The sequence below is a fragment of the Astyanax mexicanus genome, chromosome 18, assembly GCF_023375975.1.
Source record: "Astyanax mexicanus isolate ESR-SI-001 chromosome 18, AstMex3_surface, whole genome shotgun sequence".
Lineage (NCBI taxonomy): Eukaryota > Metazoa > Chordata > Actinopteri > Characiformes > Acestrorhamphidae > Astyanax > Astyanax mexicanus.
Genome location: NC_064425.1, coordinates 20,867,545 through 20,893,966, shown reverse-complemented (window position 1 = coordinate 20,893,966; position 26,422 = coordinate 20,867,545). Strand labels below are relative to the sequence as shown.

The following is a 26,422-nucleotide window of genomic DNA, read 5'->3' as shown; positions in this document are numbered from 1 at the left end:
AATGAAATCAACCAAAACAGGGTGATTCATTGGTCCTGACAAAGCGGGGCTTTCTCGCAGATTGATCAGTCCAAGCTGCTCTGAGGCTAATTGATGTTGCTGTGTGGTCGCAGGCAGTGCTCACATGATGTAGGCTGTGGAGAAGGGCGTTGTGCGTAATGTGATCAGAGGGCGGCTCCAGGGACATGGCCCTCATCGTGCTGCGTCACTCTGCTAATTACTTAGCGTTCAGACCTTGCCTTCTTGACCATCTCGGCTCAGAGGCTTTTTATTCAACGTATGCAAATCCGCCAGGGCTGGACTTAACGAAAACAGCTTTGCGCAAAGATTATATGTGTATGGTTGAGCAAGCATAACACTGAAAACTCTCTCTGTACCATTTAAAATGTAGCTGGATATTTAAAAAAAAAAAAGAGATTTCCACCTCCATTTCTATGCAACTTTAATAGCTTACTTATTTTCAAGATATTGCACATAAGTAGGGCAAAAAACACTTTATCCTTAAAAAAATATTGATCTCGAAGTCTACTTCCTTATTTGTTTATTTATTTGGTATTTAATATATACACCACTGTCCATCACTATTACTGAATAATAATAATAATAATTATAAAATCTTAGATTACATACCACTTCTCAAGTTGTGTACTGTGCTATTCAGGAAATTACAGGTTCTAAATCTAAATAGAGCATTTTATTTTTGTAATAAAACAGTTTACCTTTATTTATATTGTGGTCATCTCAAATCTACTGCTATCAGTTGTTTTAGGTTGATGTCTTATGTAGTTCACTATATAGGGAGTAAGAATGGGTAATATTTAAGATTTAGCCAGAAACATATACAGGTTGTGATGTCAAAAAACAGAAAGAATGTAAAAATAAAAACAAAATCGCACTGCATTTTAACGTGGACCTGCAGCAAAACAGACAAATTCCTGTTTTTAAAAAAATCTGCACACACATGATTAGATCCTAAAATGCATTGGGGAAACTGGTAGGCCTGATAGATCAGGTAGGTCTTCTCAGATGTTTTTTCTGGTGACGACAGCTTTTAATGATTACCTGATTAACTGTGGCATTGCAAATAGTGCTGATACAAGAGCTGCTGCCAATATGGAGATAATAATGCCCATTAAAACATCATTAACCCAAAGAAACACAGCTATAGAACTGAAATTACCTGGTAAGATAAGAGAGGGCGATCTGAAAGGAGACTGCACCAAAATACACGTTTTAAAAGTACTTCCACACATTCTCACCAGAGAGATCTCAAAATCCCCAAACACAATACAGCACAGCACATCCCATCATAACATAACCCCTTCTATTGTTGTCCTCTGACTAGCCTCCAGAGTAGCCCTGGAATGGCCAGAGATGTCATTATCCGCTGACGTCAGTCTCATTAAGGCAAATGGAGTCTCCCAACTGCAGGAACGCAAAAGCCTTCTGGCATGCCATTTGGGATACACCATTATCTTTGTGCGGGTGTTAGCCGCGGCAGCGCAGGGACCCAGAAGACAAAAGCAGTTTGTCCTGTCTGGCTGGGCAGGAGTCTGCTGTATGAGAGAGGCTGTAGTCGAAGTCAATTTCTCAGAGCCTAAAGGCACTCCTCCATAAGCTCTGCCTTTTATTTTTTTCCTGATACTGTTAAGGAAATGACTTTAAAGTGGCCAGCTATGAAAACTCGCCACAGGAAAAGCTGCAACAGCAGGTTCTTTGCAAGGTGTTCACATACAGTATTTGGTTGGTTTGATATGAGTGGGATTTTCCCACAGAAATGTACTGTTAATAGATGGTAGGAGAGTGAGAGTTAGCGCCCGTTATCAAACCCCATTTCAAAAGACCTATTCAAAATAGTTCTTTGGTATCTATATAGGCTGCTATTTCTTTTTCCTGTTTTAGCTTTTTTTTCTCCTTTATACATCCTAATCTGATTTAAACATTAGGTTGAATATGCCGTATTTCTATTTCTGTGCAAGATATAAATCATATTATGCCCTGTCCTTGCTTGACTTTCCCAACGTAGGGAGGAAATGAGGTCTTGATAAAAGACCTCCTTATCCCTTTCTCCATACCGGGCCTACTAATTTTGGACTCCTGAGACCCAACAGTCTAATTTTATTAGATGATAGCAGCCCTGCCAGTGAGAGAGTAGGTAATGTATCATTGGCCGGAACATTACAGCATGGACTGAGATGCTCTTTGACCTTGCACCTGCGTGTGTTATACAGTATACAGTGGAACCCCAGTTTAAAGATTCAGATAAGTGTACACTATTTAAAAATAATAATAATATAGTTATAACAGTTATTTATGAGTGGCGTATGGAGGATCTAAGGAAAATATGTCTCACCTACCTACTTACTTAGGTTGGTGGGGGGATGGGGTTTGGGATCAGGGGAGCTCCCAGCATACTCTGCGACTACCATTTCTTCATTGTTAAGATTATTTGGGGAGCTTTATGTTGTTTGAGGCGGGCAGATGGGGGTTATAGGTGTTTGTTTGTTTGTTTGTTTGTTTATATAGATAGGAATTAGTTGTAGCCGATGGAGAATTATACTCTTTTGATGTTGGATTGGAAGGTGGATAAGGGTCTCCACCTGTGAGCTGCCAGTCATTCATCCTATCACATATTTAAATTAAAATGTGCTCAACTGAACTATGGTCTGGTCTTGTTACTCCACCTGTTACAATACAAAATGTTATCTTATTTTATAGTATAATTATTATTATTGCATTATCTCTGTGGTTGTAATCTATACCAATGCTGCATTGGCTGTTGCATCGACTGGCCCTCCCTCTTCCCTTCTCGTCAAGAAAAATATGGTAAATACCTCTCTAGAATATTTAAAAAGCCAAGGAGATTTATGAAGATTTCCATTAATCTGCCGTCAAAGGAATCTTTATTTGGATTTCCAAGCTCTTGCCTTTTTTAATAACCATTGGTTTTCTCTGTCTTGTACAAATCACTTTACTGTAGGAGGCCTATTGATCAAACATCCCATTAGTGTCAATGATGAGCCATCGCGGCTGCTCTCTGGGCTGGGTCGCCTCATCGCTGCCATGTCATGCTGTTTTCCCTTTCTCCTACCGTGTGCTGGATTGAGACAGACAGTCCTACACTGTACCGTGGAGTGATGTTACTGCTCAGATATAGAGCGACTGAAACGCTTCGAGGCATTTTCTCCTCTATCTAGTTTGAGGCCAGTAGGTTTTGTAAGAAGTGTGAAATCATACTTGTGGTCAGCTTTACTAGTGTATCTTCTCTCCCGGGTGGGAGGGGGAGGCGGGGGGAGGAGTCTGCTCCCTCAGTAAATCAATACATGTATGGCTGTTAGTGAGCTCAGAGCATTGGTACAGCGCTCACAGGCTGCTGCTGCAAGAGTGCTCGCTTAACTAGCCTTAGGAGAGGTAGTGTAGCTTTAGAACAATGGGCTAATTGAAGGCTAAGATTGAACCCCTTGACACTGTGGCCTGGGCAAGTCGCTGTCGTCCAAGTGGACAAGAAAAGTGAGGAACATCTCTCTCTCTCTCTTTCTTTCTATTTCTCTCTATATATCATTCTGTTTCTCTCTATATATATATATATGTATCATTGTCTCTCTCTATTTCTTTCTATTTCTCTCTATTTCTCCCTCTATATTTGTCTCTCTCCCCCTCTCTGTGTTTCTCTCATTCTGTTCCTCAGCCTGAGGCAATGTATATGACCTCATACAGCCCCCCCCACTCCCTGTTCTGAGTGATTGTAATGCCCATAACTCAGGCCTACCAGTCATCGCTTTGTCATCATTAGGGATTCATTTTTCACCCCAGCACCCCCTTCTCTAGCAAAAAACGAACTAAAACTAAAAGTGAAACAATGAACTAAAATTGTACAATACTAATATTGAAAAACAACACAATGACAATGAAACATGGTAATTTCTTACTCCTGAGCTTCCACTACAGTCAGAATGTATAATATGTGCTTTGAGATACCATAAAGGAGACATTATTTTTTTCTGGACAAGCTGAAAGATCTATAACTGTCAATGAGTGATAGAAGCATGTGAAGTGTTGTGGTACACTATTTATTTTCCCGGTTTTACAGCATTCATCAGTGTTCAACAGTTATTGTGAGTGTTATCCTTCCTACATGTCCAAAGCTACAAAGTGCAGTTAGCACTATATAATGAGGCAGATACAGCTCTGGAAAAAAAATAAGAGACCACTTCAGTTTCTGAATCAGTTTCATTCAGAGCATTTATTTACAGACCTCAAATAATGCAAAGAAAACAAGTTTATATCCATAAAGCTTTAAGAGTTCGGAAATCAATATTTGGTGAAATAACATTTTTCATGCATCTTGGCATGTTCTCCTCCACCAGTCTTACACACTGCTTTTGGATAACTTTATGCCTTTACTCCTGGCAAAGATTCAAGCAGTTCAGCTTGGTTTGATGGCTTGTGATCATCCATCTTCCCCTTGATTATATTCCAGAGGTTTTCAATTTGGTAAAATCAAAGAAACTCATAATTTTTAAGTGATTTCTTAATTTTTCCAGAGCTGTATATCGTCTTCGGCTTCACCAGTACAATTGTGAAGAGACCACAGTGTGTTGTGTGTCTGAAAATATTAGCTTCTGGGAAGATATGATGTTACTTGGAGAAAACACATCCAAAGCACAAAGACAAGCAGTTCTTCACCATAAAAAATAACAAAAAATATGCAGTGTTTTGCACAGCAGAATGGCTTTACTAAAGCTGCATCTGTGTTTAACAAATCATTTGAATGGTATCTCCTCACTCTCCCACGCTGCTCAGCGCAGATCTGTTAGAGCATTTATAAGCAACAGCAGATCAACCATGGAAACACCATGGAACGTTTTCAAGGTTTCAACAAGGGACATTACATAAGCCATCTGAAATCACTGGCAACGCGTAGTTTCGAGAGGATACAACACTCATGAACTTCCACTACAGGTTTAAAATCACTTGTAAACATGACATCATGCTTGATGAGCAAAAACAGTAGAGCAGCAGAAATGGGATGGAAAGCCCCTGTTGAGATGCTGATGTCATCAGCAGCCACAGGTTTAAAGTTAGCGTTAGATTAGGGGACCAAAAGAAAACACGTATCAAACTGAAAGTGGAGTGTATATGGAAGGATTGATGCTATTTTTTGCCTTTAGTGACCAGCTGGTGTTTTTGTCAGGAAATTGGATTTCATATTTATATCCTATAGCCTAATACTGTAATACGTTTGAAGTTTATTTAATGAAAAAAGTGTGTGTCTTTATATCAACATTAAAATCTCTTTTAGGTGTATTTTTGTATATTGACATACTACATTGATTTCTTATTTATTAGCTATCCACTACTTACCTCAAGAATTGCCCAGCATTGTGCTGCACACTTACTTACTTCAATTCATATTCACTAGTTTAGCCACTTCAATATTCCCTTTTTAAACTCTGATCATTCACAATGCCTTGCCATGAGCACACTGACCAGTGGTCAGTCTCACTTACAAGTTAACATAACAGGTCATGATTCGTTAACATACTGTTATTGTTATCCTATGACATTTAATTTCATATATCTTTCCATAAATGTATTTTATGAATCCTGTCTTGTAATTTTTCTCATTTAAAATATTTACTCAAAATTGAAAATATTGACCGAGTGCCGATAATAATTATTTTGGTGCATTACTACTCATAAAAAATAGAAAGATACCTAATTAATTTGTGTTATTGGCTTATTTGTTTATTGGCTTATTTTCTAAAGGTTTTTGTTAGTTTGTTTTTCTTATGGTAACATATAAATATCCAAAAAACAGCAAATATTTGATTTTGTTGTCATTTTTTATTCTAAATTTGTCATTTTCTTGATTTAACACATTGATGTAAACCTTTATAGTAGGTGGAAGGATTGTGTATTACCTGCTGGTGTTTATACAAGAAGCGATTATTATATTTAATAGGCAGCTTAGTTAAAATTCCAAGACGAGATGATCTCTGTACCTTTCTGCATATATGAAGAGTCTCACTCTACCACCCACTGCAGCTCAACTCAAAACACAGAAGTGTACTCTGGAGTTCTGTGGAGTAGCGTAGTAAACCTACTTCTCTCCGCCCACTCTCTCTCTCTCTCTTTCCCTCTCTCTCTCTCCCTTTCTTTCGCTCTCACTCTGTCTCAATCTCTATTTCTGCCAAGCTTGCTGATCGTGAGGAGGATGATGGGTGGTGGGAAAAAGGGGTCATATGCACTTCCTGGTGTTTGGCACTCTGCCCAGTCTATTTTGAGTTGCGTGGCCTGAGATTTGCATCCACTCTGCAGACCCGTGCTGCAGGAATCGGGAGACGTCGCAGAGAAACAGCTCGAAAGCAAAGGCCATGATGTTCACACAGCTTTGTGTGACATTTTAGAAGTCAACCCACAGAGAATTTCATCAATTTTTTGGAAGCTGAAATGGCCAAAATGTAGCCAACACCCATGTTTACAAAGATCAGAGCTCAAAAGTCTTGGCTAGAAATGTTTATAATGTGTTTTTTTTTTCAAATTTGAAAATGTTTTTTTTGCAAAGTCTTAGATTAATGACATGTTTACTGTTTGTACTGCTTATTGTAGCAGAGTCTGTGCTGAATGAAAGCATGTGACTTGTGATCATCCATCTTCCTCTTTATTATATTCCAGAGGTTTTTTAATTTGGTAAAATCAAAGAAACTTGTTAAACCTGTTTTATCTTTAAAATTGTACAATTGCTTTGTTATGCTTTTCTAGTATCATTATGTCAGTGGCATTTAATGGTGTTAAAATGACAAAAATATTGTTTATCACACTTTTTTCTCGGACGATATATCGTCCACAAAATATTGTTATCCTGACAGGCCTAGGTGTCGTTTTTGAAAATGTCAAGGCATCCCTGTCAGACTTCCCCAGAAGTGTCTGAAAGGCTTAGACTAGTCCAGAGGGTTCAGACCGTTTAGACTTAGAGTTAGGTGGCCTCATACAGAAGCTCTACAAAAGCGATTTCTACGCTCGTTGGTAAAGCGGCAGTGGGAGAGTAAAGCTGTAAAAAATGACCTTTGGCTGGAAACAAAGAGCTCTAAAGATTCCCTCTTTTGTTATCCCCCCCAACCAAAAAAAGACGGATGGGCCATCTCCAGTGATTGAGTTTGGAGCACACACTGAAAGCTATTGAATGCGAGTCGTCGACATGGATGTTACGGCTTAAAGTGCTCAATTGAATTTTCCCTGTCCTTTGACTTCATTGATCACGGCGGGAAAAGACAAGTTGGCCGCTGTTCTCCGGCTTTGTTTATGCAGACATGCAAAAAGGGGGCTGTATCACTTAAGGTCAATAAATCCAAAATGGTGAGGTCACTGGAGTTGAGCAGCTTTTTTTTTAGCATTCAGGACATCCTGCTTCCTGCCACCTCGTGATGTTTGTGAGATGTTTAATAGCTTCGGTTTTCAACTTGACAATCAGGTCTGGGGACTCCCTCACATAGTGAAAATGAAAGCTGAGTGTGTTTCTGTTGCTTTAGATGACGTTATTTGTTTGCACTGTCTCTTAAAAAAAAAAATCTTTCTCCAACGTTTCTTCTTTTTTTTTTCCCCTTTTTCCCAACACTGCAGACGAGAGGCCATCCACTACCCACATGCTGCGCTCCATAGCCGGGGACCTCGGCGGCTCTATGGCTCCTCTGATTGGTGAACGCAAAACCTCTGCACCCTCCCACTCCAGCCAGCCAATGCTGTTCACCTTCGACATGCCCGTACGCCACTCCCACGGCTCCCTGTCCAACAGCGCCCCCCAGGACTACCTCCTCCTTCACCAGTGCATGAGCCGGAAAAGCGAGAGCGCTCGGTAAGGGTCACGATCCCTGGAGGCACCCTTGGTGGGCTTCCTGTGGTCTTCAAACAAGACGAGGTCCTTCAGATCACATGCTGTAGGCCGCACAACAATAGTGCTAGTAGACCTTGCTTGCATGGTCATTGCAAAACCATTATGTTAACATCAACGTCATGGTGTAAATTTCCTGAAGACGCCTGTAATGATCTCTAAGGTGGCTTCATTCTATTATGTGTGAACAGAGAACATGTTAACAAGGCTATTAAATTGTTAAAACATGTTCCTTGAGGATACTGAAGGGTAGTTCATGCAGTTAATACTACGAGATTTTGCCTTAGACACTCATTATCCATTTATTCAGAAATCCTGAAGTCCTGTATCTGTTTCTCAGCGTAATTTATTACCCTCTTTTCACCCTGTCCTTTAAAGCAGAAATTGTGTGTAAAACATGATACTAACCATGAGTACTAACCTTTGTTAAATAGCCCATCTCCACTCTCCTGCAGCTTTTTGTGCAGTTTCTCCAACTATGCTTTAGAATGAATGATATGGGGCATATTTTTCCCCTGCAGATAAATTCGTTTTTACACTGTCATCCAGGCTCAAAGTAGCTCCACACCTCATTGTTAGAATCCAGAGAGCCCTAACATTTAAAACCAGGCATTTAGAACTTTAAAAGTGCACAAGAAGCTTATTAAAAAAACACAGTTTACATGCCATCTTAAAGTAAAGTGATAATCAGTACAGTGATGGGGGCGCCCGGAGATTAGGTTACGCTATAGGTTGTAAAGAGTGTTTTTTTTTTATTTTAAGCTTCTTGTGCACTTTAAAAGTTCTAAATGCCTCGTTTTAAATGTCAGGGCTCTCTGGATTCTACCAATGAGGTGTGGAGCTACTTTGAGCCTGAATAACAATGTAAAAAGCGATTTATCTGCAGGGGCAAAATATGCCCTGTTAAAACCCATTCTAGCCAGTTTTAACAAAATTGCAGGATCTTGTGGGCTATTCAACAAAGTCATTTTTTTTGTATCAAGTTTTACCACACCAAAAGTCAATTTTAGTTCTCCGTAATGGTCAGGACCACCACAGAGCAGATAGTATCTGGCTGGTGAAGTATTCTTATTTACAGCACTGTAGGGACACAATAGATAGTATGATGGTGTTGTGTTAGTGTGTTAGTCTTTGTTGTTCTAATACGAGCGGATCAGACACAGCAGTGCTGCTGTAGTTTTTAAACACCGTGTTCTCTCACTGTCCACTCTATTTCACAATTCTACCTAGCTGCTCCACCTTCTAGATAAAGTAAAAAGTCTGAGACAGAAGTTCATCTGTTGCTGCAGATGCAGTTTGTGTTCAACAGTGATCACCGATGGGCAGCTGTTCACAGGAAGCTGTTGAACAGATATTTCTGAATAGTTGGATTATGGATTAAGTCCAGAAGTGAGATTGGGTTGTTTAAAAACTCGAGCAGCACTGCTGTGACTAAGCCATGCATATCAACACAACACACAAACACACCCCCACCAAACACACCCCCACCATGCAGAAAATGACCCACCACCCAAATAATACCAGCTCTGTGGTGGTCCCGCCCATCAAAGAAGGATGATTCAATTCACAGCCTTTTAGCATAAACCTGCATTATTATCAGACAGTTCTGATCTGCATTCAGTTCACAAGCATTTTCATAAATAACTGCATCAGTGTTTGTGAAATATGAGCTATGCCAGTTTGAGTCAGGACATAATGTGCCCACAGGGGTGCAACATGCTCTTCAAGCATGGTTTGGTTTTTGTCATCATGTGCAGAGATCTGCGGCGGCTCTGCTGAAATACTGCTTACATCAACTCTGTTACTCATGCCTTGTTTACACCCAAAGATTTGGTAACTGATGGGAACCAAGCTTGCTTTGAAACGTGTATAATGTTGAAGGACGCATGGAATTACACACTACTGTAATGCACCAACCAAAATATTTTAAAACGTTATTACAGATGAAATATAATATTTCTGAACTGATAATGCCATTTTGTTTTAATAGCAGCCAACATAAATAGACATTAGGAAAATTATAGCTTTTGCTGTTTTACTGTGATAGGTATATATCACAATATTAAAAAATAAGGTGATTCAAGTGGTTTCTTGAGCAGTACTGTAAAAAAAAAAAAAACAACACTTTTAGCTTCATAAAGAACTATGTTTAAAAGATTATCTGCCAGTTCAAAGTCCCCACTCACGTCTCTACTGCATTTTTCTACCAATTCAGCTAGGCCAATTGTCTCCCCCATCATGCTGCTACTTAGTCGTATATCCCCCATTACCAGAACACATAGAGGGGGGAAGACTAGCACATCTCCAGAAAACATGGTTCTTTAAGGGGACCCAAATATGGTTCTTCTGTTGTGTGGCTCACAGAACCCTGTGAAGTACCATTAGGCCTAATTTTCACTGCTGGGCCAAATGGTTACTAAGACTAAGACCATATATTTGCAGTTAAGGTTCTGTTAGACCAGTTTCTTAATCAGGATCAGAAAGTGCATGGCATCTCATGATAATTGTGGGACAGTTGCTGTCGACAGACACGACCGGTCTCACATTACTTGCTATCTCTGAGAAATCAGGATAGAAATGTGAGACAGGACAAGTTATAGCAAGTTAGAATAAGCTAGCATGAACAGGATATACAAACTAAATGCAAAATTAAGAAATGGAATTGTGAGTTATTTATTGCTTGAATTGTTCAGGCTAATTCTTTTTTTGTGTACAAAGCATCAAAAACTAAACTCCAAAAATGCTGAACAGAGGCAGGAACAGAAGCTAGAGTGTCCTCCACAGACCAAAATATAGTCTCTGTACTGGAAACATAAAGCCTCCTGATCTTGTGGCACGAAGGTGATGCACATGTGATGCTAATCAGTGAGTCTGAAAAATCTGAATCTCCCTAAGTGGGCCCCTCTCATTAGTTGCTGACAGTAACCAACCAGCCAGGTTGGTGATTCGTGCAGCCGGCAAAATATGAAACCTTTGCAATCATAAAGCAGAGTTACTTACCAGGAAGACAGAAGAGAAAGGAAGAAAAAGAAAAGAGTAAACATACTAATTTTGCATGGGCCACCCAAATGCCTTGAAATGGCTCTGTTTCTGTCCAGGGTAAAGGAGAGGAGGGCAGATAAGAGTTTTCTGCTAGAAGCAGTTTGAACTGTATCAGCAGGTTTCCCTACAGTAGTTTACTCTCACTACTCTGGGTGAAGTCCTGCAAAACACTAACACTTTTGGACATCTAACCCGATGCAGACCCTGATGTTTCTGTCACCAACTCCACTCCCAACGTTTTCATCCCCACTGCTCACTGACGCATCATCCATCACGTCAGAGTGAGACTTGGGATTTATCACGGATTGATAAATGATCTTCAGAGAGCAGTGCATGGATCAGGGAAGCATAATGAATATTGTTTGACATATCGATTCATCATTACCCTGTGAAGGATGTGCTGATGTTGCTGACTTCAGGCCAGACCCTTTTGTGTGCGAGCAGAAGGCAGCGTATGAGAGACATTGATCATATTCAGGATAGAGCTATTTTGTGAAAATGATCATATGGCGTGTAAGAAGATTGCACTGTTGGCTTTTAGTAGTAGAAATTCCAGTGTGGAGACATTCCTGTACTGCGCTGAGTAGACGTTAGGTCATACTCAGCAGAGTGTACACATAGTAACTTCAGATTATTTACACAGATTATGTTTTCAGGTAGAATATATTTCCTTAAACAAACTCCTAAGAAAGCGTTAGGAACATCCTGGCATCGTGAGCAGTGATGTAGAGTAATGTTTGCAGAGGGATCCACATACAGGATGTGCACAGCATCCATCCTTATTTGATCTCATTCATCCTATTGTCTCACATTATTTTTTTCATTAATCCATTAAACGGCACATATCCTACTTTTTCTTCTATGTTTTTGAGTTTTTCCCCTTCAGATGCCAATTTAGAACATTTATGAGATTTTGTGACTTTGTTAATACTTTGTTAATATTAACAGTGATCAAATACTGCAATCACAGGAAATAATACAGTATACAGCTCTGAAAAAAAAAGAAATGAGAGACCACTTAAAATGATGAGTTTCTTTGATTTTACCAAATTAAAAACCTTGAAAACTGGAATGTAATCAAAAGGAAGATGGATGATCACCAATCATCAAACCAACTGAAATGCTTGAATTGTTGCCCCAGGAGTGGCATAAAGTTATCCAAAAGCAGTGTGTAAGACTGGTGGAGGAGAACATGCCAAGATGCATGAAAACTATAATTAAAAAACAGGGTCTTAATTTTTTTTCAGAGCTGTATATGAAAATTATGGGGAATTCAGTTTTTAATATATTTGCCTTCTTATCCATTGAACTTTAATGTAAGTTATTTTAGCATCTTCTAGATGTTATTTAGTATTGTCTACATATTTTTATGTATGTAAAGTAACTGCAATTATTTGGTAACTATTATAATTTATTCATTAACTAATATAACTAATATGAAATGTGTTATTTGTATGGTTTGAGGGTGAGGAACAGTATTGTCCCACATACAGGCTTTTACAAAACAGGGACTCAGTGACAAAAATAAAGTGAACTAACTGTATGGTCTAAAGAGTACAGCTAGTTAGCTGAGGTCCTACAGAGGAGTGAGTGTGAGCAGACTGACCCAGCCAGGTCCCACGGGTGCAGGCACTGCCCATTTTACTGTGGGAAAATTCAGGCACCCACTTTTCCGCCTGGATGCAGACCTAAACTCCCTTTTCTGCCACAGAGCCATAGATCTGCTGCTAAATGTCTTTTAGCTTATCATGTTATGTACTGTTGTATTATATATTAATGTATTGACGTATTAATGTAGTGTTAGGTGTGTGTTTTGAAGGAATGTAGCAAACATTGTATCTCAAAATTTTGCCATTCAGTTTAAAGTGAACAAGAATGGGAAACACTGCCCCGTGTGGACTATAAAAAACATTACTTTATAATACATTGTACATTTAAGAGACAAGATCAATATAATGTGCCTTTTGTGTTATTTATATAAACACTGCATTACAAAACAGGTTTAAGTTTTACTCTATTTAGACATTTTATATAGATTTCTTTGATTTGTGGGGTGGGTTTTTATTTTATGTCTATTTAGGTCTATTTTATGTCCGATAATTACCTGTCCACCATTTCACCTGAACAGTGAAACAGTGCACAGTGCTGTCTGATCCTCTTCAATTTTTGATTATCTACTGCGGATTCAGTATTTGGGAGCGCAGCCATTTTTTTTACTTTTTATGTTCAGTAATTACTAATATTGATTTAACTAAATATTTATTATCATATTGTCTCCATATGTGGCTGAAGCAAAACTTAATCTGTCCATCTTTCCTGGAAAAACAAAACTTAAAATCGTTCTCCTTAATATGATTTTAAAGTCATTGGAACAAAAAATATTGAATTGCACCATATTCCCAGTTTTCCCATATTCTAACTTAAATTAACAAACAATATAGGCTTAGGGCATTGTGTCATTGGCACAAGATGTAGTCTGTATAACTTTCAATACACATTTCGTAGAGCTTAAATTAGGCCAGCTAAAAACATAAAGTGAATTTTTAAGTTGGTAAGATTTATTTTTCATGTTTTTGTATCTATGAAAAATTAATTATCTTAACTAATGATTTCTAGTTGGTAAAAGTGGTGTTGGAGTTTTGGCCCCAAAAATCTAGTGCAGGAAGTTGTCATGAAATTTTGATATATATTTTTTTCCTTTTCTATCTTTACAGTGTTGTGTTGTGGTAACATTTTACAATAATTAAAATAGTTTTACAAAACCAAATGTATCTTTGAAACTGAACAAGGTCACCATTAATAATACAACATATCTGCTACTCTGGGTCAATCACTCATCTTCACATCCTCATTTAATGCCAGTTCTCCACGAGGACTTACCCACCCTGTCAAGCAGATTGCCATGACAGGTTGGACGCATAAAGTGAGTAAGCTGAGGAAATCTGTCTTAGAAATATGATATGATGAAATAGTCAAAAACATATTTTTAAACATTTTGTGGTCTGAAATGCACCGTATTTTGATTATGCCCCTGAAGTAATGAAGCGTATAGTTCCAGACCTGTAGTTCCAACACACCTTTTACAGCTATTCACAATTCTCTGAAGGCAGGTGTGTTGGGCATGGAACTAATTGGAACTAGGGTTGGGCACTTCTCAGCATTCCTCAAGTAAATATTTCCAGGAAATTATGTACATATGTTGGTTTTCATACACAGACCTGTAGAATGTATGCACAGAATTCCACAAACACACACAAACACACCCTGTACCCAGGGTGCGAATTATACAATGATAATTGGGTATTATTATTAGTACTTCTTCGGGGTGTAAATGGTGTAAAGTGAAGTCTTACAATCCTTACAGTGTCTCACTTCCTTACTTTAATGTCTACAGCACGTAAATAATAAACCCATTACACAGACCACACAATAACCTTTATAGTCATAAATAATATGTTATACAGCAAAATCCACAGATAATCCTGCAAAAACACACACAATGCTATTAACTGCTATCTTTCATCAGCTTTCACGCCATTCAATTTTAATTCATATTCTACTGGATCTCTCCAGCAGGAATCATTTGTTATTTAATTCTAAATAAATAGAAAATAACAGTCTAGCTGAAAATCTTTGTAGATAAGGATTTTGTCCCAGATCATCCACATATTTTGACACTAGGACTACAATATTAACTTCAATGTTAAGGGGAGATGTAGGAATGCATTTATATACCTTGGCTAATGCCTTTCAAAAAGCTTGGTGATTGTTAATTATCAAAGTAGCCTAATAAACAGATAGAAAATGGGTCTTACCTTAAAAAATTGTAATAAACCACTTTACTGTAAAACTACTCATCTGAGTAACATCATCATTCCTCACTAGGTCTACTGCAGCGTATGAAGCTTTTATTTCTTGTTTACAATTCCATTCTGCCTTAAAACACATTTCCATTCCACCTTAAAACACAGTTCCCTTTTTATACTGTAGTAGATGATAAAGTGTTTTAAGTGTTTTTCTGCTGAGGGTGTGCAGAAATCACAAACAGTCCATATTAAAAAAACAGAACATGGATTCCCATTTGAATGTTCTGTTCCACCTTAAAAGCCCCAAAAAGCCTGAAGCCTGTAAGCCGTGCCGCCACAGCAGCATTTAAGGCGGAATGGTAAATTAGCAGCATTTAAGGTGGGATAGCACGTTCATGTGAGTTATTTATGTAAGGAAAAAGCTAAGAACCGCTTAAGAAAGCTAAGTAGATAGCAGCTACTTACACGTAATGCAGTAGCTTGAGCAGCGTGCGTACCTTCAGTTAGACGGAAGCCACGTGACCAATAATGATCCAGGTAGGGAAATGAGGAATGCTCAATAACATGGAATGGTATGATCCACTTTAGGGGTGCCTGAAATCGTATCACAATATTTTTCCAGGCATAGATACTGCATTGTTGTTGTTGTAGTATTTAACGTGATATGTAAGAAGTATAATTAAATGTTTTGACCCACAAACTATTGCTTTTACCCCTTTAGGGGGGGTTAAGGTCTTAATTTGGTTCAGTCTGCCCCCCCACCAACAGCCCCCGTAATTCACACCCTGCCTGTACTGGTGCAATCTGGGTTTATAAATGTTTTTTTTTTAATATATATATGTATTTTCTCCACCAGGAGTGCCAGCTTCTCCCAGGCCTCGCGTGGCAGCCTGCTGGTGGGCAGTGACTCAGCTGTTCAGCGCCTCACTCACGGTCTCTCGCACTGCCTCAACGGAACGGGCACCTACAGTCTGCCCAAACCCAGCAAGAGCCAGCAGCTCGGATCCCCCCGGGACGGCTGCTACGTCCTGCCCCGCGGCTACAGCTCAGAGGGGGCTTCCGAGCTGGACTCTGACGAGGTCTACACCTACAAGACCCCCTGTAACGCCCTGGCCACCTCGCACTTCAACGAGCAGCGCCCTCCCGACAACTACGACCTGCCCACCACGCCCGGGTCCTTCTACCAGATCCCCCGCACCTTCGACAGGAACCACAACGCCCTGACGCCGTCCAGCGCAGACTCGACTGGCGGCCCTCCGCCGAGACCACCCAAACCCAACCAGAGCTCCGAGACACGCTGGGGCAGCCCTCAGTCCCTCGGGGGGCAGAATGGAGAAGTGTCCAATGTGTCAGTCATACCAAGGAGGAACACACTTCCAGCTGTGGAGAACATCAGGCTTCACAGAGGTACTGAACTTCTGAACTACTGAATTTATTTTAATAGTTTCTCACAGGGGTACTGAACTTCAGAACAACTGAATTTCTTGCAATAGTTTTTCACAGAGGTATTGAATGTCTGAATTATTGAATTTCTACCAATAGTTTTTTCACAGAGGTACTGAACTACTGAATTTCTTGCAATAGAAATTCAGTACTTCAGATGCAGAGGTACTGAACTTCTGAACAACTGAATTTCTTTCAATAGTTTTTCACAGATGTACTGAACTACTAAAGTACTAAAATTTCTTGTTTTAGTTTTTCCCAGAGGTATTAAACTACTAACGTACAGATTGTTTTCTAAATTACTAAATTTCTTGCAATATTTTTTTGTATTTTTTGAAAATTCACCTCATTCCGTCAATTCCATTAAACAATTTACTGCTCATTATTGGATATCAGACAAGGTCTGTGCGACTACTTAATTTTGTTATTATTGTAATGTGAGTTTTAACAAAAAATAGCAAAATGCATAAAATTGTATCAGCAAAGGGAGCGCTTCATGCTGATGACTGATAATGTGGCTTACTTAAGTAGGCTGGAGGTAGACAGGGCTAAAACTGCACAGTGAACATAAACATTAGACTATTCTAGTCTTAAAAGTACCATCAAGCTAAGAAAAAGTGTTGAAAAAACAGTACAGAAGTTTTTTAATTTCTCACTAATGACGATAAATTTAACAGCATTATCACACATTACATTTTTGTCCATATCTTGCACCTCTATCATAGACTTTCATTCATGCTTGCTGGCTGTTATAACTCTCCCTCTCAGTTTTTTTTCCCCTCCTCTTTTGAATGCTTGCATCAGATTTGAAACAAAGAGGCAATCTGGCATGGCCTGCTCTGATCTGCTGGGAGGCTAATGAAATTCAAACCATGCAGGCAGTCCCAGAGTGGCTCGTTCCGGCCTGATAAGCAGTGAAAAAAAACAGATGAGCAGCTTCATTCTGGGCCTCCATGGTGGCTCTGTGCTCAGTCAGGCCAGGCCAGCATGTCTGGAGTAACAGGAAGTGACCTTTTGACCCTGTTGGCTCAGTCACAGTCTGTTCGTGCACCTGTGCTTGGCAGCCATATTCCAAGAAACGCTAATCAGAAAGCAATGGGGTGTATGATGGAATAGTTGTATGCATTATCCTGCTTGTATGGCACTTAAGTTGAGTTTTTTGCACAAATAAATCCCTTTTAAATACCGCAGCCCAGGACTCACACGCATGTATTTTAATAAGACTCCTAGAACAGGTTGTTTTATTTGTACCCAATTCAAAATATGTGTTTTATTTTACCTAGGCTTGTCAAAATAAAAAAATGGTCGATATATTGTCCATGAAAATATTGCGATAAACAATATTATTGTCATTTTTAGATACTTTTATGCCACTAATATAATAACAAATTTCATACTAATGCAGTTACATCTTCTTAAAAGCCCAATAAAAAAAGGTTTAATTACTAAGAATACTTAGAGGTAAGTAAAACATCAAAGGACAACATTTTATTTCAGAAATTAATTGTGAGGATTTCAGAATGTGGAGGCTTTCAAGATGGCAACAATGTTCCCAAAAAAGTGATTATTTGCTGAAGTATTCAGATATTTAATTTTCTCTTTCTTATTGTTTCCCTTTCGTTTCTGAAGCATAATTAAACTTAAACTATTGAGTTTAATCTTTAATAATTAGCTAATTAGCAACCCAAATTATTTATCCTAAAATATAAAAAAAAGCATTTTGGGTTTAGCGGAAAGGAAAAGACTTATACTTAGATTATACAATAATGTGATTTGTTGTGTCTGCTGGGATGGTAAAAATATTTAACGTTCAATAAAAATATTTGATTGTGATTGGTTTGGTTTCAACCATTTTTTGTTTAATTGTTTGTTTTATGCCTAGCTAAAACAACAATAATTAAAGTCATGTTCGTATACTCTACTCTAAGTCAATAATAATTGTAATTACTGTAATTTAATGGAGAAATCTTTATTTCTGGTCTTTTTATCTCCCAGGGTCCTCATTTGAGACCAGCAGTCATCAGCGTCCCATCTATTTCAATAACTCTGGTCAGTCAGTTGAGTCGGTCAACGATGGCTTCAGCTCCTACCTGGTAAAGCTTTTTCTGTACCTACATTAATTCCTGACTTCTTACCATTTCATTCATTAATCTAACTGTTATTGACTGTTCACTGATAACAATATCCTCTGATGACTCTTTTGGCAGAGAGCGAAAGCTCCGTTGACCCGCTCAGACAGTGGTAATTCAGACGATAACTACGTCCCCATGAACCCTGGCTCCTCCTCTTCCCCTCTCAACGCTGCTCTGGCAGACAGTCCTAAGAACAACTACATTCCCATGAGTCCTGGCCCGCATCATTTTGATTTCCCAGGGTTCTCTGCCACGCTGCCAGCTAGAAAAGGCAGCACAGCATCACTGTGCCACCGGCCGGGCCGCTTGAGTGATGTCACGCCGCCACCAATCAACCGCAACCTTAAACCCAACAGAAAAGGTGAAATATTGGTGGTGAATTTGGATTACTTAAACTGTTAAAAAATTCTCAAGTCATCAGATAGCAAAATATAAATTGATCATGAAGTGTTACATCACATGGCAACATAAATTCTTAGAATCTGACTGAGTTCTGATAGTAGGTGCCACATTACGAAGTTGAGTGAGCATTCACCATTCCTTGATCCATAGTGTCACGTGTGTACCAGGAATACATTATAGAAGACATTAACACCCACTGTGCTGTCCACTGTGGGTGGTAATGATCGGGAACGGTGGCATCTGGCTAGAATTTCCACTTTCATTTACTAAAACTGTCCAGTTTTAAATGGAAAGCTTCTAATCATGTTTATTTGTAGAGTACAGTTGAATAATTAAAACTTCATAGCAACAGGTTCAGTGTTACATGTTCAGTTCTAAATCTGTATTTGCTTGTTTTTCATTTAAAGCAAAGCCAACACCTCTGGACCTGAGAAACAACGGAATCATAGATGAGCTTCCTTTCAAAAGCCCTGTAACCTTGTCCTGGACCAGACCCATGTGAGTTTCAAACTGACGCTTCATTTATTGTATTTAGATATGTTCTGTTTCTCAGCTTTTGGTTTTTTTTACACAATCAGATATGCATCTTAAAATTTTACTGTGAAATATACAGCTCTTAAAAAGGATGAGATTCTTTGATTTTACCAAATGGAAAACTTCTGGAATATAATCAAGAGAAAGATGGATGATTACAAGCCATTAAAGGAGTAGCATAAAATTATCCTAAGGCAGTGTGCAAGACTGGTGGAGGAGAACATGCCAAGGTGCATGAAAACTATCATTAAAACCAGGGTAATTCCACTAAATATTGATTTACGAACTCCTAAAACTTTATGAATATGAATTTGTTTTCTTTGCATTATTTGAGGTCTGAAAGCTCTGCATCTTGTTATTTCAGCCATTTCTCATTTTCTGCAAATAAATGCTCTAAATGACAATATTCTTATTTGAGAGGAATGTTGTCTGTAGTTTATAACATAAAACAACAAGGTTCATTTTACTTAAACATGTACCTAAACATAGTTAAATTTAGAGAAAATGATTCACTGAAGTGGCCTCTTTTTTCCCCAGAGCTGTATACACTGATAGAGCATAACATTATTACTTTTACTTCTATACCCATTATGCATTTTTTGTGTTGGGTCATCTTTTGATCTTTCATCAGTTTTCAGTGGACCATTGTCAATCCAGCAGTGACACTGTTCAAAACTCCAGCAGCACTGCTGCTTCTGATCCTCTTATACCAGAACAACACACACTACTAACACACAACCACTACGTCAGTGTCACTGCAGTGCTGGGAATGACCCACGAAACAAAAAACAATAATAGTAGCTGCTCTGTGGTGGTCCTGGGGGGTTCTAACCACTGAAGAACAGGGTGAAAGGAGCATAATAAAGTGGAAAATAGATAATGGATTTAGAATGTTATGCTTAATTGTTGTATAAGATGCAGCTTATATAAAGGACCCTTTATGTGATTTATCTGGCAGTGTTTCAGTATGTACCATACCCTTTAATTAGCAGGGAATATGTATAGGAACGGTTTATATTCTCAGAAGATATCGATTTACTTATCAGCTGTTTTTCTTGTTTGTTTAATGCACAGGCCTATTATGAACTCCATCTCCTCACAACACTGTCGACCCATCTCCACCCAGAGTATCACCAGCACTGATTCTGCAGACAGCGAGGAGAACTATGTGGCAATGGTGAGAAGTACTGCAGCTTAAAATGACTAATGTTGCTAACAAGAACAACTCGATAATATTTCATCATTTTTTATTGTTTTTTTTTTTCTTTCTATCATTTCAGATATGATTATAAAAACATTTATATCAGAGACAGCATCCCTTAATTAGCAATAATCTTGCAACCCTTAGGGACCATATCAGTACCCCCTTGGGGATCGTGACCCACAGATGTATTGAATGCATTGGTTTTGTTTTTGTCTCTCTGTAGCAAAACCCAGCATCTACCTCGCCGGCAGTGAGTGGTACCAGCAGCCCTGCTCCTAGAAAATGTGGTAATGTCGATTATTTGGCTCTGGACTTCCAGCCTGGCTCCCCCGGTCCACACAGAAAGGTACTTCTCATAAAATCTTCTATATCTTCTAAAAAAGTCTATTGCTGTTTGTTGTAATTGAGCTCGCTCTTTTTTTGATCTGCTCTGCTCTGTTGCCTTTTCTTTAAACTATATTACATTATTGTTTTTTTTATCTCTCCTTAATATTCCTACAGCCTTCCACCTCTTCCGCCACGTCAGATGAGAAGGTGGACTATGTCCAAGTGGACAAGGAGAAGACACAGGCCCTTCAGAACACCATGCAGGAATGGACGGACGTGCGGCAATCCGGCGAACCAACCAAAGGCATCAAGTCCTGACAGAACGATGGCGATGTGCTAATGTGCTTAATGCTGGCAGCAAGACGACACTCACTGCATGTGGGCCTCATCACCTCCTTTCCCAGTAGACTTGTGTGCCATGATGTTTAGGAACCGACTGAACAATTCAAAACTGAAGGACTAAAGAAACAGCAGAACGTTTCTGTGGAACAGAGTTGGAACAGGATGGAACCCAAAGCCATAACAAACACTCTCTGCCCTCTGAGGAGAATAAAACAGCCATTAATCATCATAGACTTGCCTTGCCTGATAACTGGCATCTCTCCGTTAATGTGATTTCACTTGTGCAAAATCTAACAGAATCTCTCTGTGAGCTGATTGCCTGGTTTTTCAACGTGAAAACACAAGAGGATGAATCTTAATTAGTGCAGTAGTTGCATGAGAACAGCTTCATTTCAGAGTGCAGGATGTATCTGAGATAATCAGCCCGTGGAAAGTCATCTTTAGAGCTGCAAGTGCTGTTAATATTGACGAAATTTAAATTTGTGTTGCAGCGAATTTAAACGGCCGTGTTCTTTTCAGACTAGAGTGAGTTCACAATGACAACTCGCCGGTCACACCGAGCTGCAGTCTGACTTGTATCGATCGCGAGGGGAAGAACACTGAATAAGATTAGCATTGGTTCAGTAAACAGGAGACTCAAACCCATTTGTGTTTAAGGTGAAGAACAAGCTTTTTCGATTCATTATAGTATAGTAGAGCATTTCAGCTGAGCTCGCGCATTAAGAGGTCTCCCGTCATGCAGATGCCCGTGCAGTTTTAGCTTAGCTGTGCATGTTTGTTGGGGAAGACTATAAAGAGATTAGGTTAGCTGAAACATTCCCACTTTACAGGATCAGCAATAAATTGGAAAGGTTGGTTTCTTGTCTTTGCCAAAATGTTTGCTTATGGACAAAATGATCTCGGGATACAATATGAAAGAGACACGGCTCATACAGTATATAGCTAATATTAAAGTGGTTCTTGAGCATGTGGTGCCCAGGTAATGCATATTTTCTCTTACCTAATGAGTGGGCCATTTACTAAACTATATGCTAGACCACACTGGTCCCATACCGTAGTACAAAGAAACGTCTGAATGCGACCTATGCATTAATTTACATGTTTTCAAAGTTATTTCGTAATATATCATCACTCTTATACAAAATCCTTGTGTTTTCACAATATCAGATTAACAGAGAGGCAAATGACTTGTTTAACATTGAATGGTCAGTATAAAGGATTTTGGATTTTGTTTTATCAAGATATTTTGGAACATTTCTATTGGTCTATTCATCATACAATTGTGACAGCTGTTAGATTCACATTCTCTAAATAGGCAAAAATGGAGATGAAAGTTTTTTTTTTGACAGATAGCGATGAAATACACTTGATTTATTTAAAACAATATATTTCTTTTCAATGGGACTCAAGTTAAATCAGGTTCAAAAGCATTTCTCACATTTCCAGCTTCCAGTCCAGCACAGTAATCGTACTGGACCAGAAATAAAGCCATACTGACCTACTTGTCACTCCAATCAATCAATTTTGGTGCAGCTCTAATGCTTTATGTCTAACCAGCTGATCAGGAGATATCAAGGCTGTGTGTGTCTGCAAGTACTGGAGGCTCACTGCTGTTAAAAACATCCAAAATTACTAGAAACTAGAAGGTTAATTCAGGTTTTTTAATGGCTTTATGATGAGGCTATGATGAGAAGATTAAAGTTTAATTCTGTATATTTACAGTGAAGTTGATGTCTGGGTCACATTTCCATTGCACAGGAAAATACAGAGAGCAGTGCCAATTTTGTGAAGTTCCTGTATAAGCAATGCTTTTGGCATTTGCTTTCTCTTTAGAGGTATTCTGACTATTTACAACTGGCCACTTCATCTGTCTAGTTTCTGGATTGTATCCTGATAAGATTTTAGCCACTTATATTTACACAAGATAGTTAAATGTGTCTCCAGTTAGTTGAACTGAAATCAATTTCATGAATTGATTCTATTAATCTATGAATCTATTAATTACATGGCAACCAGTTTAGACTGAATAACTAAACAATACCGTACTGCATGGGGCAGGATTTTAGTTGGACTAGGAGGAGTTTTGGATGTTGCAGTTATTTTAGAGTAAAAAAACGTTTTTACACTGCTATAATGCTCAAATGTGTCTCAGATCACCTCAGATCAAAGTGCTTTGTGCAATCAGATTTGTTACTGTCTTAAATGTGTCTTTGGTGCTTTCACACTTGGATGCATTTTCATGTGGCTTAGTTTTATCCAGATATAACCCTGATTGATACTCATGACGCATGTTGAAGTGACCAGGAGTGGGTTTCCCAAAAGCTTCTTAGAACAAAGATGAGTCTAAGATGGGCAAGCGTGCATCACACTGAGCTCTCTCTCTCCTTCTTAATGTTAAGAAGTTCTTAATGCTAAGATGCTTTGGGGAAACTGGGACCAGGTATAAATGGGGCCTCTGTCTAAAAGCTCCTATTAAAACTGCTGTTGTAACCCCCTCTGCTTTGAGCTCAGGCTGGCGTGAGAAGGATATGGATTGCTACAATCACATTTGACACATGATATGGGTGAATTTCAATTTTTCAATCAGGAAAAAATATATATTTTTAATATTTTTTAGTCATTTCAGTCAGGTTTATTTTAATATTTGGTAGGCTGGGACCTCCGAAATATAAATTTGTTTTATTTTTTTCTTTAAGACATTATTTATGCCTTTGAAAGATGCCATTACATGCTCACAATATTAATAGCCATTTTCTATTTATTATTTGTTGGCTTTTGATTGTTGAACACTTCATGTGAAGGAGAGCGGGGTTTCTGAGCCACTCATGAGTTGCCCTCATTACATATATCCATATATGTGGATCAGAACCAGCTGTCAGTGTGGATTTATGGGCCTGGGTTTTCAGAACACGTATGTTTTACACTTCTGTGGATGAACTTCTGTGGTAACATTGCACTGGCATTGCCCTTGTTGAACTGTGATTCTACTGAACGGCTAAATGACTGAAATGGGTTATTTCCATGCCTTTGTCTACGATGATGAATATGAAACGTGACGTGCTGTGCTAGGAGAGTATTTGTAAGTGAACTGAATATCTGTGTTGTGGTAGAGTGTATGCTGTAGTGTGTTGAAAGACCTGTTGTTTGGAAAAAAATGTTAGAAAACAAAGAAAAAAAAAGGATTCATTTACTGAATTCACTTTTGAGTAATGTACATTTTGTCTTATTTCTACTACTACTGTAAAGCATTTCTATTTCTGACCGCTTGTGAATTAATTTATTAATTTATTGTGTGTTCACAGGAAGGAAACCTGTACGGATGACAGTTTGTGGCTCTACTAACATTAATTTATGCTATGTGTCTGGATTTTGTGAAGCAATATGCCAAGTAAAGCCAGTCAAATGGTCAAATGTGGTACTTTTGGGATACACAATACATTTTTGTTATTCCATGATATTATATACTCCCAATGCTGACAGAAATAAACTGCAGTGCAAAACAAAATATTGTCAGAGAGTGTGTTGTGAGGGGTATTAAGATCTTTAATTAAAGGGAAAAAATATACAGTAATTCTAAGTTCATGCACATATTAACCAACAGGTTTTATCGTTTTATCATTTCTGTCTCTTATACAAAAATCCATATTTCTTGATAAATAGGCTTATCACCATAAAGTCAATGGAAAGATTAGGAAGGACAATTCAAATGAAGTATATATATATTTTTATATATATATATATATATATATATATATATATAAACATTCACAATAGGTAATTTAGACTGATTTACAGTAAAAATCTACCTCACTAAAAGCTATTACATAAAATAATGATATACTTGTATTTTCGGTGGCTGATATAAAATAATATGATATTTTTGGGAATTTTTGGGATAATTATATTCTTGGTGATATGACAGCAAACTGAATAATAATAATAAAAAAAGAATTTCAAGAATTCTTTAATGCAACTAAATGTATATTAAAATTTATTTGCCAATATTATTTTATACAATATGATATGGCACACCTCTAAATGAGATTTTTAGCAGATTGAAACAGAAGTACCAGATTCAATGTGTCATGACTAATAATGCACTCCATATATCTCGAATTGAAGTAAATCATACTGGACATAAAATCTGTCTCTAGTAGATACTCAATAGGAAAGGAGAACAGTGTAAGTTTTTTCTTTTACTACAAACAGCTAAAATTTATGGCCCTAAAATAATATCAGGATATTTTTTACAATAACCATATACAACAAATAATCTAATTCTAATCACACCCCTAATTTGTTTATTTGTATATTTATTTCAGATAGTACATGAAGTGGGTATATTAGCTTAAATTGTTCTTTGGTTCTTCAGATTGACAGAAAACCCTTTGTGAGATGGCTTTGTATTGTATCAAATCAGGTTCCAAAGTCAACAAGTCTGCAGAACCAATTAAACAGGCCAACACATATAATATAACAATACATATGTCGTATTTAAATGAGAAAACCAAGCAACTGAAAGAAAACAACACTTGAATCTGGCTTTATTCAACACTTGTAGATGTCAAATCTGGTGTAAACACACTCCCCTTGTCCATGATGGTGCAGATAGCGGTGGGCCACTCCCTGTCTGAACAAGATCACTGGCCCCCCACTGACCTCTTCTGGCAGCCGCAGCCATGACTCAATCTGTCCTACAAAACATCTCCCTGTTCTGTGACTCAGATCTTCACCATGTCAACATGTTTTCACCAGAATATGCTTTTGTTCACTTCTGCCGGTCAGCTCTGACCAAGCCCTTACTCCGTTATACTGATACTCTCAGCTGATCAGCTGATAATTCTATGAAGCCAATGACTTAGAATGTGTTCAAGCTAAATGACCAGATTACAAGTACACACACACACACACACAAATAAGCTATTGATTTCCAATACAAAACAAATAATGCATGACTACATGGAACTCAATCAATACAACATTTTGGGTCTGCAGTGAGCTACAAAAGAGTAGAAAATACAGTACACTTTACCTTCTTTGAAGTAGGAATTTGTGCTTTTTTCTCTATGCTATAGAGAACTATTATAGGAAGCTGGATTTTTCTATAATTAAATGTTGACAGTCATAAAAAGGTTTCCCACCAGACACCACATGTTGATTTTTTTTATTTTTGAAGATTCTGATTCTGCTCTTTCTCCGGTTATCTCTATATGAGTGTGGGGAAGTGATGTAGGCCTACAGCTAAGGATGTTCAATAATCGTCAATATCAGTGTGTTTATAGTTGTTGAAACTACAGTT

The 26,422-nt window shown here is 38.3% G+C and overlaps 1 protein-coding gene across 1 annotated transcript in view; it reads left to right on the top strand.

The window, feature by feature from the left end:
* Positions 1–21,354, top strand: part of gab2 (GRB2-associated binding protein 2) — an 84,323-nt gene extending 62,969 nt beyond the window's left edge. Inside the window, exons 3-10 of the mRNA XM_007236775.4 lie at positions 7,624–7,855; positions 15,596–16,146; positions 18,178–18,275; positions 18,390–18,675; positions 19,124–19,214; positions 20,325–20,427; positions 20,678–20,800; positions 20,956–21,354. Coding sequence (XP_007236837.2) covers positions 7,624–7,855; positions 15,596–16,146; positions 18,178–18,275; positions 18,390–18,675; positions 19,124–19,214; positions 20,325–20,427; positions 20,678–20,800; positions 20,956–21,099 — 1,628 coding nt within the window. The 3' untranslated portion in view covers positions 21,100–21,354. The remainder of the gene's footprint in view (positions 1–7,623; positions 7,856–15,595; positions 16,147–18,177; positions 18,276–18,389; positions 18,676–19,123; positions 19,215–20,324; positions 20,428–20,677; positions 20,801–20,955) is intronic.
* The last annotated feature ends 5,068 nt before the right edge of the window (positions 21,355–26,422 follow it).